Source organism: Diabrotica virgifera, chromosome 10 (genome assembly GCF_917563875.1).
Source record: "Diabrotica virgifera virgifera chromosome 10, PGI_DIABVI_V3a".
In the NCBI taxonomy this organism is placed as follows: domain Eukaryota; kingdom Metazoa; phylum Arthropoda; class Insecta; order Coleoptera; family Chrysomelidae; genus Diabrotica; species Diabrotica virgifera.
The window spans coordinates 147,711,071-147,724,049 of NC_065452.1; the positions used below are offsets into that span (position 1 = coordinate 147,711,071).

Here is a 12,979-nt window from a genome sequence, read left to right on the forward strand (position 1 = left end):
ACACGTATGTAGAAAAATATATTTAAAAACACTAATATATTCTTTCCACACCTTTTCTGGACTGATAACTACATAAATTAAAACATTTAGTAACGAACGCCATACTGCCTGTGTGCGAAGATTACTAAAATTTCACCCTCAATGAAATCGCGCCTAAAGAAGTATAACTTCAAAAAGGCAGTATAACTATTAACTAACCTTTGTTGTTTCTCTTCCCACAAATTTTAACACGCAACAACCATACATTACATAACCAAACCGTCAACCGTCCACACCACAGCTGTGCTACAGCTGCCATATTGGATAATTTTTGACATGTCATTTGAACATCCAATCATAACAAAGTTATAATGCGCATGCGCCCGGATCATAGGTTTTAACATATAAAGATCCCCCCTCATATCTCGCGTAAAGAAGTATAACTTCAAAAACCTTTATTCTTCGCAACAATCACAAGTGTTTTCAAAAGAAATAAATATTGGTTTGAAATAAGTTGTGATTCCGTATAAGTTTGGTTGTGTATAATTGTACATCTAGAGCTGTAACCGACCTTTCGTAAAACCAAATAGATTTATTAGTCAGGAATGCTCTTTGAGCAATGAGTGAATGCGTAGAGACTTCTCGTTTGCCGTTGTTTAATAGTAGAGCATGGCCATTTGCGCGTTTGAAAGTATAAGATTCCTAGAGCCTTCTAAGAATCCATATCTGTCGATTCTTCTTTTTAACACTTCTTGTTTTTATCTCTCATTTTGATTTAAAGTATGTCTGTAACTATTCTTTCTAAATTTTTGTTTCATATTATTTATCAACGGCATTTTTTACATCTTTCATTTGTGTCTTGATGATTCATGTTTATAGCCCGAATATATCGGCGTAGTGAGAAAATCATGCACAAATTATAGAAAATCATATTAAATATAAATAAAATGTAAGATTAGTTATCAAATAAACTTTCATAGGTGAATAAGAATATTTTACAAAAACAAATTACAGAAAAAGAAGAAAAGTTAGATCGCATGTACCTAACGATAATTAGAAAAGAACGTCACGAATACTTGACGTGTCGCCATTTTGTGGGCGTGTGTAAGGTCAGAGTTGAGTGGTGGGAGTATCCCATGCTATGGACTGTACGTTTGAGTTCATCAGACGAATGGATCCTGAATAATTTATCGAGTTATTTATGCGTACAAATTTCTGACTACATTCCGTAGATCTCTGTAATGATTTTCTCACTACCACCTATACAGGGTGTTTGATAAAGAATGGGCCATAGCTTAACATTAGATTCCTGAGGTTAAAACAGGTCGATTTAAGCTAACTTACCTTAGTACAAAAGTTGATAATAACCGAAATACAAGGTGTCAGAGTTAAACTTTTATTTTATTTATTTTTGAATATTTCCTGACAGGCATGGGACAACAACACGAAATTTGGTAAGTGGTGCTGGTACTATAAACCCTACTAAATTACGTTAAACAAACGTTTCTGGCTACTACCAGAGGCGTACGACGGGGAAAAGTGAATGGTTGACCCTTCCCAAATTCTACATCACTGGCGGAATTTCTATTTTAGTGCTATTTTTTGATTTTCCAATACTTTCGATGTAAATAACATACTCTCCATTTGTAACTATAAAGCCATTAGTTTTCGAGATATTTGAAGCTAAAAACGAAGGAGCTAAAAACATTAATCAAAATAAGTGTGCCTTTTCATTTTTAACTTCAAATATCTCGAAAACTAATGATTTTATCGTTACGAATGAAGAGTATATTATTTGCATAGAAAGTATTGGAGAATCTAAAAATTATGCTAAAATAGCAGTTTCATCAGTGGCGTAGAATTTGGGAAGGATCAACCATTCACTTTCCCCTGTTGTACGCCTCTGGTATTAACCACAAACGATTATTTAACATAATTTAGTAGGGTATAAAGTACTTAAACTTTCTGCCAAGTATCATAAGGATATGTCAAATAGTTTTATAGTACTGGGCACACATAGTTCTTAAAGTTTTAATTAAAGAATAAATGATTTTAAAAAAATGAATACTTTAAAATAATTTGACATATCCGTGTGATACTTGGCAGAAAGTGTAGGCACTGTACACCCTACTAAATTATGTTAAATAATCGTTTTTGACTACTACCAGAGGCGTACAACAGGAGAAAGTGAATGGCTGACCCTTCCCAAATTCTACGCCACTGATGAAACTGCTATTTTAGCATAATTTTTAGATTCTCCAGTACTTTCTATGCAAATAATATACTCTTCATTCGTACCGATAAAGTCATTAGTTTTCGAGATATTTGAAGTTAAAAATGAAAAGGCACACTTTTTTGATTAATGTATTATGCACATTCGTTTTTAGCTTCAAATATCTCGAAAACTAATGGATTTATCGTTAGGAATGAAGAGTATATTTTTTACATAGAAAGTATTGGAGAATCAAAAAATTGCACTAAAATAGCAATTCCGCCAGTGGCGTAGAATTTGGGAAGGGTCAACCATTCACGTTCCCCCGTCGTACGCCTCTGGTAGTAGCCAGAAACGTTTGTTTAACATAATTTAGTAGATTGTACAATACCAGCACCACTTACCAAATTTCGTGTTGTTGTCCCATGCCTGTCAGGAAATATTCAAAAATAAATAAAATAAAAGTTTAACTTTGACACCCTGTATTTCGGTTATTGTCAACTTTTGTACTAAGGTAAGTTAGCTTAAATTTACCTATTTTAAACTCAGGAATCTAAGGTTAAGCTATATCCCATTCTTTGCCAAACACCCTGTATATCAACAAGTTCTATGCTGCTCGTTTTTCCTACTATCGGTAAAAATTGTCGACATTCAAGCCTTAAATAAAACTAACCACGAAAAGACATGTAAAATGAAAAGAATTGATAGATCTTATGAAATAAAATAACGGTTAAAAGAAGAACTGATAGATTTGGCTCTAGAAATTTCAAATTTTCTCACACTTGAGGGATGTGCTGGTATGGTATGTGCGTGACCTGTTTATTATTCTTCTCGTAAAAAAATCACTGTCTAGAATGTGTTCATAGAATGGATGTACACTCGAACTACTACTTATAGCTCGTATACACAACAACGATTTAACGTAGCGATGTGAGTGACTGCAGTTCGTTGGTGTGGACGCAAATCAACGCAGATTTTTGGTTATTTGGTCGATTTGCGTCCTCACGTTAGATAAATCGACACCAACGAACTGCACAGTCACATCTCTACGTTAAATCCTTGTCGTGTATACGGGCTATTAGTTATCCTACTATCTTTAGAGGAAGTTACTCAGATGTATTGAGTTTTCTTAAGGTTCAAATACTAGCCTAATAAATATGTAATAAATAAGCACAAGAATTCTACAGACGGATATAATATGCATAACGTTGTAAATAATGTATTTTTGAAATATAACAGAATTACGCTAAGCGACATACAGGATGGGGCATTAGTGTGACAAAGTCCAATTACTCGTTTGTCGTAAGAGATACGAAAAAAAGTTATTTACATAAAAGTTGGGGCATGGATAGGACCATAATTTAACAATATTTTCAGATATACAGGGTCACCCGTATTGACAGGGTGACACAAACTTATGTTTTTTTTAATGGAACACCCTGTTTATTTTTACATTTTTCGATTCTTCTCGATACCTTCTTTCTCAAAATATAGGGTTTTGTAATATTATACGAGGTGGTTTAAAAGATAATTACGTTTTATTGTTAATTTCATAGCAATATTCACACCCTGTAGAATTGTAGTGATTTGACATCAAAGTTCCTATTTATGGTCAAACGATTTTTAATATACAGGGTTGGTCAAAACTCGAAATGAGTATTTTCTGAGTTTTCTTAAATGGAACACCCTGTATTTTAGTATTCTAATGAAATGATATTTTATGGTACTTTTTTATTTCTTAAGCATTCCCTATACCTACCTGCTTTAATTTTTGAGTTATTCGTGATTCTTTAATCCAAACATTAATTGCAACAAAAATTACGTGAAATTTTATTAGGTGGCCGATCCTTAATTTATTAATTTTGGATAAGATATCCAAATACCTACGTAGTTAAGATTTTTGCTGCGTAAAATATGAATAAAAACATAAAAGATTGTACCTAGTTGGCTATGACAATAAATTTGCTAAAACATTTGACATTATACTATTTTTATAGTTCCAGTTGCTTTGTTACCATTACTAATATTAATTTTTTTTAATGAATAACTGATGAGTAACTGATCAAAAACGATTCTGTGCTAGGAGAGTATAACAAAAATGTGCTACTAGCAATAAGAATTTTTCATCAGCAATTCCCTGATAGACGAAAACCAAGAAGAGAAACTTTTGAAAGTACACTAAAACGATTTCAACAGTTTAGGTCTAGATAGTTATATTATAAAAACGTTCTTTCTAATATGCAGATCCTCAGTTACACTAAGGATTACATTTAATTCATTTTATTCATTTAGAATAGTTTTATTCTATCAGATTTCTCGTAATTTAAGTATCCTATGCATTGAAACCGTTTTAGTATACTTTCAAGAGTTTCTCTTCTTGGTTTTCGTCTATCAGGGAATTGCTGATGAAAAATTCTTATTGCTAGTAGCACATTTTTATTATACTCTCCTACCACAGAAACCATTTTGATCAGTTACTCATCAGTTATTTATTAAAAAAATTAATATTAGTAATGGTAACAAAGCAACTGGAACTATAAAAATAGTATAATGTCAAATGTTTTATCAAATTTATTATCATAGCCAACTAGGTAGAATCTTGTACGTTTTTATTCATATTTTACGCACCAACAATCTTAACTACGTAGGTATTTGGATATCGCGTCCAAAATTAATAAAGTAAGGATCAGTCTAGATTAGTATCTACTTTTTTTAGAAAAATTATTTTTGATTGAATATTTGCACAGCCACCTAATAAAATTTCACGTAATTTTTGTTGCAATTAATGTTTGGATTAAAGAATCACGAATAACTCAAAAATTAAAGCAGTTAGGTATAGGGAATGCTTAAGAAATAAAAAAGTACCATAAAATAATAGAGAGTTATCAAGTAACCCTAGGAGAATACGGTAACGCTATTTTACTGTATACTTTACATGTTATTTATAACGTTACCGTATTCTCATAGGGTTACTTGATAACTCTCTATTATTGCATTAGAATACTAAACTGTTCCATTTAAAAAAACTCAGAAAATACTTATTCCGAGTTTTGACCAACCCTGTATATTAATATTAAACTTTTCGCTATATTATTAATGTTTAACAGTAGTAGACTATATTAAAAATTGTTTGACCATAAATAGAAATTTTGATGTCAAATCACTACAATTCTACAGGGTGTGAATGTTGCTACGAAATTAACAATAAAACGTAATTATCTTTTAAACTACCTCGTATAATATTACAAAACCCTATATTTTGAGAAAGAAGACATCGAGGAGAATCCAAAAATGAAATGTAAAAATATACAGGGTGTTCCATTAAAAAAACATAAGTTTGTGTCACCCTGTCAATACGGGTGACCCTATATATTTTTAAATTATGGTCCTATCCCTGCCCCAACTTTTATGTAAATAACTTTTTTTTCGTATCTCTTACGACAAACGAGTAATTGGACTTTGTCACACTAATGCCCCATCCTATATGAAAATATAACGTTGCGTAAGTTTATACAGGGTGTAACAAAAATACGGGTCATAAATTAAACCACATATTCTGGGACCACAAATAGTTCGAATGAACCTAACTTACCTTAGTACAAATATGCACACAAAAGAAGTTACAGCCCTTTGAAGTTACAAAATGAAAATCGATTTTTTTGAATATATCGAAAACCATTAGAGATTTTTTGTTGAAAATGGACATGTAGCATTCTTATGGAAAGAACATGTTAAAGAAAAATTATAGTGAAATTTGTGCACCCCATAACGATTTTATGGGGGTTTTGTTCCCTTAAACCTCCCCAAACTTTTGTGTCCGTTCCAAATAAATTATTATTGTGGTGCCATTAGTTAAATTCAATATTTTTAAAACTTTTTTGCCTCTTAGTATTTTTTCGATAAGGCAGTTTTTATCGAGTTGGGGCTTCTTTTTTAATATGGCTACATAAAAAATTTATAAGGGTTTTGTTCCTTTAAACCCCCCAAATGTTTGTGTACGTTCCAATTAAACTATTACTGCGGTACCATTAGTTAAACACAGTGTTTTTAAAACTTTTTTGCCTCTTTGTATTTTTTTGATAAAGCATCTTTTATCGAGATGTGGCTTCTTTTTTAATATGGTTCACAATATACTTAAAAATGTAAATCATAAATAAATTTTCATATTATTACCAAGTCTCCATAATCGTACTTTACCATATACAAATATGTGGTTCATTTATCAAATATTCAAATATCTCGATAAAAACTGACTTTTGGAAAAAGTACTAAAAGACAAAAAAGTTTTTAAAAGCTTGTGTTTAACTAATGGCGCTACAATAATAATTAAATTGGAACGTACACAAAAGTTTGGGGGGGTTTAAAGGAACCAAACCCCCATAAAATTTTTATGGGGCGTCCAAATTTCATTATCATTTTTTCTTAAAATACTACTGTCATAATAATGCCACATGTCCATTTTCAATAAAAAATCTCTAATAGTTTTCGATATATTGGAAGAAATCGATTTTCATTTTGTAACTTCAAAGGGCTGTAACTTTTTTTCGTGCACATTTGTACTAAGGTAAGTTAGGTTCAATCGAACTATTTTTGGTCCCAGAATATGCGATTAAATTTATGACCTGTATTTTTGTTACACCCTGTATATGCCTGGAAAAAATGTATTGTAGAAGTTAAAGTTCTTCTGAAAATTATAGGTTTGAAACTATTTTCTTGTGGCATTTCTATACTAACCATTATATTTAATCAAAATAAACCACAATTTTAATTCTCAAATTTAATTTCAAAACAAATCTTAATAGTTTGTCATGCCTTGCGGTATAATTCTACCGGCCATTGTTCTCCGTCTTCTCTCTGCAACTTTACCATTTCTGGTTTAATCCTAACAACACCGTCATCTTGGAACAAGTTAGTTGTATAGTTATTCTAATTTTTACGTAATATTTATATCTGTTGTGATCTAGCAAAAGTTGCCACAACAAAAATGACTACAATATGGAGGGACTGTCAAATTTCAAGGGCGTTAAAGGTGAGGTTAATCAACTGCTTAATATTCCTAATACTGTCATAATATTCCTAATAAACGACATCACGTCGACCACTACACTCTCTCCGGGGGGTCAAGATTGAAGAGAGAGATAATACAAGTGATGATATTGATGTTCAAAAGAACATCAATAAGTCTGTAAAAATTGCTGCTATTCAGAGAACTGCTGGACCAGCTCAAAGTAGAAATGTCCCTGCAAGTCTTGCTACAACAAACACAGGTCCCAATACAAATGTCCATAGAAGGCTAAGAGAAACCCTGCTGGAGGACTTTCTAGCCCTCATAAAAGAGCGAAATTGGAAACCATTCCTGAGCCTAGGATTGAGGATTTCGATTACCACGAAAAATATCAAATTTTGAAAGACAAACATAAAAATCTCAATGAAGAATATAAGACACTAAAAAATCAGTATTCTTCGCTAAAAGATGCACTTCAATCGTTTGCTTCGCTACGTTTGCTTCAATAGTTAAAGAAGTTCAATAAAAAATTGCAAAAAAAAAATAATGAAACTTGCTTGAAAGTTTTACCGTTTCCAAAAAAAATTAAATTGTTCACCATATAAGCGAACTTTTATTTTCATAAAATTAACTAATTTGGCATCATGGCATGGGTACTAAACTAATTTGGCATGGTACAAGAACTGTTTGTGATTTAGTTTATTGACACCACAAATGTACCAAAATAATTGTACCACCCCATGTTTGAAAATCCAACAAAACAAGAATTTGTTTGTTTGTTTAGGATGAAGACAGGGTTTAATGTAAATACTTATGGCTAAAATGCTGCAACTATTTTTGAATTGTGATTGTCTATGTTTAGATTTTTGTATACATAGTTGTCAGATTTCAATTTGCATACCAACATGTATTTTGGTTTTTTAGCCAAACGACTGTTTTGCTCTACGTGGTGCCCTCTACCTATACCTTTAAGGAACGCACTATTTTCGGGGACACCCTGTATACTGACTGGAGGTTTTTAGCTATACTAAATTTGTATAATACATTTGTTTATATAGAACTGAACTGATGTTCTGGTTTCTTGAAAATTGTGGTTTATTTCAATTAAATACAGTGGATAATATTACTAAGGTATGCATAATTTATTTTTATCTGTTGCTAACTGTATTACTATATATTGAACTTTTGAACCAAATAGTGCTTATAATGCCTTTTGAAACTAAATACAATATAACAAAAGTGCCTTTTGGCCAAAACGTTTTTAAGAATTGGTCATCTGATTTAAAGGAATCTGTTGGATAACAGTTAAAAATGTCTATAATAAATTTTGAGATTATTACATAGTTTACAGTATTAAATAATTGCAATAATGCAGCTGATTGATATATGAAATTAAAAACTATATACATTTGTTATATTCTGGTAAATGAAATCTTTAAAATGAAAAATCATAGTCTTTCACATTTGCACTTACTATAAAATTGCAAATTGTGTTAAAAGGCTCACAAAAAAACATTTTTGCAAATACAGAAAAGTAAATAGCCTATGGATACTCTAGCTCAAATTGGGCAATTTTCCCATTTTTAAATTACCATTAGCAAATCTAAGGTTCATTCGGCACTTTTTTGCTTGAATGTTCTGATTCATAGCCATTTTGTTCCATATTTTATTGTAATCTAAGTATTGTTTCCACTCCATTTAATGGAGTGGAAGCAAGCAGTGATATGTCCTCTTTATAAAAAGGGGGACAAAGCAGAATGTCAAAATTATAGGGGCGTGGCACTATTAAATGTAATATATAAGATATTAGCAGTCCACATCAAAAACAAGCTAGCAAGAAGTCTTAACAATAGCATAGGTGAATACCAGTGTGGCTTTAGAAAAGGGAGAAGTACTATAGACAACATCTTTACTTTACGAGAAATACAAGCTGAGAGCTATGAATATAATAAACCAACAATGGCACTCTTCTTAGATTTTAAGCAAGCTTTTGATAGAATAAAAAGAAAAGAAATATATAAAGCGTTAAAAAATCTAGAAGTTTCACCAAAAATAATAAGAATGATAAAGCTTGTACTTACGAAAACAGAAAATAAAGTAAAAGTAAATAACAAACTAACAGAAAATTTCGAAGTGAAAGAAGGAGTACGACAAGGGGACCCGTTGTCATCACTGCTATTTAATGTAGTATTGGAAATGATAATAAAAGAGGCTAATATTAACAGATCAGGACATATATATTACAAAAAACATAAATGTTTGGCATTCGCGGATGATGTAGTAATTCTATCCAGAAGCAAGGAACAATTAAAAGAGGTAGTAGAACGACTAGAAAAGGCAGCTCGAGAAAAAGGACTTTATATAAATGAAACAAAAACTAAGTACATGGAATGGACCGACAAAAAATTTGAACAAGGGCAATATTTAATGATAACAACGAATGAAGGAACAATGTATAAATTTGAAAAGGTAGACAGATTTGAATATTTAGGGACCTTATTTTCTAGGAAACCAAATATCCGGGATGAAATACACAAAAGACTAATGTCAGGGAATCGTTGCATGTATGCACTAATAGAATACTCAGAAGCAAAAATATATCCAAAGCAGCTAAATTAAGAACGTATAAAACTGTGATATGACCAATAGTTACGTATGCCTCAGAAACTTGGACTATGACAAAAACCGAGCAATCAATGTTACTAGTATGGGAAAGAAAAATACTTAGAAGGATATTTGGGGGAAAAATAATCAACAATCAGTGGACACGAAGAACAAACAAGGAGTTAGAAGAATTGTATAAGGAGCCTAATATAATTGCAGTTGTAAAATCACAAAGACTTAGATGGTTAGGACATGTCCAGAGAATGGCCCAAGTTAGAATGCCTAAAATCATGTTAAGCGCTACAATAGGTGGTAAAAAGAGAAAAGGAAGACCTAGGACCAGATGGAGCCATGAAGTTAATGATGACCTGAAGTATCTCAATGCAACCAATTGGACAGAAAAAGCGAAGAACAAGCAAGAATGGAGGAAGATTGTAAACCAAGCCATGAGCCTGCTTGGCTCGAAGTGCTAATGTATATATATATATATATATATATATATATATATATATATATATATATATATATATATATATATATATATATATATTCCATAAGTATTGTTTCCTCACTTCCTTTTCTTCTTTTGGCTTCATAACCCTGGACGGGTCTTTGCCTGTCTGGCCATGTCCTACCACTCGGATCTCTCGTTTGCCCATATTCTCCATTGTCTTATGTTTATGGTTTTCAGGTCGTCTTCCACGTCATCCAACAATCTCGCTCTGGGCCTTCCTTTTTTCGCCTTCCTATCGGTTTCCATTGTAATATTTTCTTTGTTGTTTTTGCATCGTCTTCTCTCTGCGCATGTCCCAGCCATGACAGTCTTTGACTTTTCACAAATCGTACAATATCGTAACCTTATTTCAATTCATTAACCTCGTCGTTTCTCCTGATTCTCCATGTTCCGTCTTTCTCTTGCACCGGGCCATATACTTTTCTCAGTATTTTTCTCTCGAATGTCCTGAGTTCGGCTTGATCCCTTTTCGTCATTAACCAGGTTTCACAACCATGGGTTACTAAGGGTCTAATCAATGTTCTGTAGATATAGTCATTTTGGTTCCTTTGTCTAATAATTTCGATGTCATCAATCATCATCAATCTTTTATTATTACCATAGACCATAGTATGTAAGATTCCAGCTGGAAATACGTGCATCAATTTCGCTATTTACGGAATTCTTCTGATACCAGGGCGCATCTGTAAAAATATTAGTATATTTGGATGTTGAGAGGTGACTCATATTTTTGCAGAAATTGCTTGAAAATAACTCATATAATAATATTTGAGTTATCCTCTCAATCAAAAAGGTCCAGAACATTGTTTAAGTAATCAAAATGTCAAAAAATGAAGGAAAAATTCGATTTGTTTCTTGGTTTTTTTATTATAACTTTAAAAGTATTCAATTTCGAGAAAAGTTGTACCAACATAAAAGTTGCGTAATTAAACTTCCTACAATATAGGATTAACTGAGAATTTTAAAACTTCTCACCCTTGTTGCAAAATAACAATAATTTCGAAAAAACAATAAAATAACAAGTATTCGCATTTTACGTTTTTCAGTCATTTATGCTTCACTTAGGACCTTCATATTTCACCCAGAAAAACCTTATGATATGATAAAACAATACTGTAAATTTCATTAAGATCGGTTTAATAGATTTTGCAAAATAAATTTTGCAATCCAGCTTTCGCAAAAAAAATCATTTTTTCAAAATGTTACAGCACTGAAAATAAAGCAGACAGCGTTATTTTTTTTTACATATAATAGGATACTGTACCTTTCATCTGCAATTTGCAAAATTAAAATCGGTTAACTAACACGGCGGCGTCAGGAATTTTTTTAAATAAACATTAATTTTTGGTGCTACGCGCAGGACATCGGATACGTTCGCTCTGATTGGGCATTCCAATGACCTTTGATAATGATTGATAAATTTTAATTTTTAGGAGATTTCGAAATAAATAAGTAAATTTGTTTATTGCAAAATAAAAACACATACTCTGTCCTTTGAAATAACACTTTTTTTAGCAAAAACTTTCTTTGTTCATATACTCATATTTTAACTTAGAAAATAAAAGCGGATTATTTTTAAACATATGCAATTGTTTAAACAATTTTTCACAAACAATAAATTAATTTGATTTTTGCGGAATTAAAATATGAAAATACAACATAATATAGAGTAAGAAAATAATATATTAGATAAAGATTGGAAGAAATTTTGGTGGAAATCAACTTGTCTGAATCGAACACCTCTGTCCTGCGCGTGAACCGATTTTAATTTTGCAAATTGCAAATGAAAGGTACAGTATTCTTCTATTTGCAAAAAAAATTAACTTGCTGTCTGCTTTATTTTCAGTCCTGTAACATTTTGAAAAAATTAATTTTTTTGGGAAACTGGATTGCAAAATCTATTACACCGAACTTAAATAAATTTACAGTATTGTTTTATCATATCATAAAATTTTTCTGGGTGAAATATGGAGGTCCTAAGTGTAGCAGAAATGGTTGAAAAACGTAAAAGGCGAATACTTGTTTCTTTATGTTTTTTTCGCAAGTATTGCTATTTTTCTCGAAAGTGCATACTTTTACAATTATAATCAAAAAACGAAGAAAAAATCGAATTTTTCCTTCATGTTTTGACATTTTGATTATTTAAATAATATTCCGGGCCTTTTTAAGTGGGAGGATAACTCAATTATTATTATATGGGTTAATTCCAAGCAATTTCTGCAAAAAAAATAAGAGTCACCTTTCAACGTCCATCTCAAAACAGATCCGCCTTGGACTATGATTGATTTCTGTGCCCAGGTATGTGAAGGCATCCACACGTTCAATAGTATAGTCGTCTATTGTGATATAATTGTCATTGTCAGGTTTTCTTTTGACGATCATATACTTCGTTTATTTTAAGCCTCCTTTTTTGTGCTTTAGGATCAATTTCTTTGAACGCTTTCATTAGTCATGGCTTGTTCCTAATAATTATACCTACATCGTCTGCATATGCAGTAATTGCCTGCTGCTCTTCACCATAAGTCCATTTCTGTTACTAGTAACAGTTTATCTGTTCTTTGGTTAAGTGGCCAAACTACACTGCCATATGTGATGATACTTTTAAGTATGGTATTGTATATGAGCTGTTTGTTCGCTTTAGATATTGTTTGGTCCCACACAATGT

At 31.7% G+C, this 12,979-nt stretch overlaps 3 protein-coding genes across 7 annotated transcripts in view; 2 read left to right on the forward strand and 1 right to left on the reverse strand.

Moving 5' to 3' along the window:
* LOC126893466 (protein claret segregational-like) overlaps positions 1 to 12,979 on the reverse strand; it is a 649,821-nt gene that overhangs the window by 538,387 nt on the left and 98,455 nt on the right. The window lies entirely within an intron of this gene.
* LOC126893469 (protein disulfide-isomerase A6 homolog) overlaps positions 1 to 12,979 on the forward strand; it is a 504,458-nt gene that overhangs the window by 413,227 nt on the left and 78,252 nt on the right. The gene's annotated exons all lie outside the window — the stretch shown is intronic.
* LOC126893468 (protein disulfide-isomerase A6 homolog) overlaps positions 1 to 12,979 on the forward strand; it is a 250,979-nt gene that overhangs the window by 88,543 nt on the left and 149,457 nt on the right. Inside the window, exon 7 of one of the 4 annotated variants that reach the window (XM_050663712.1) lies at positions 8,121 to 8,322. The exons of the other annotated variants lie outside the window; for them this stretch is intronic. Within the exon in view, the coding sequence (XP_050519669.1) occupies positions 8,121 to 8,265 (145 nt within the window). The 3' untranslated portion in view covers positions 8,266 to 8,322. Of the gene's footprint in view, positions 1 to 8,120; positions 8,323 to 12,979 lie in introns of those variants that run through there. 4 annotated transcript variants of the gene reach the window in all.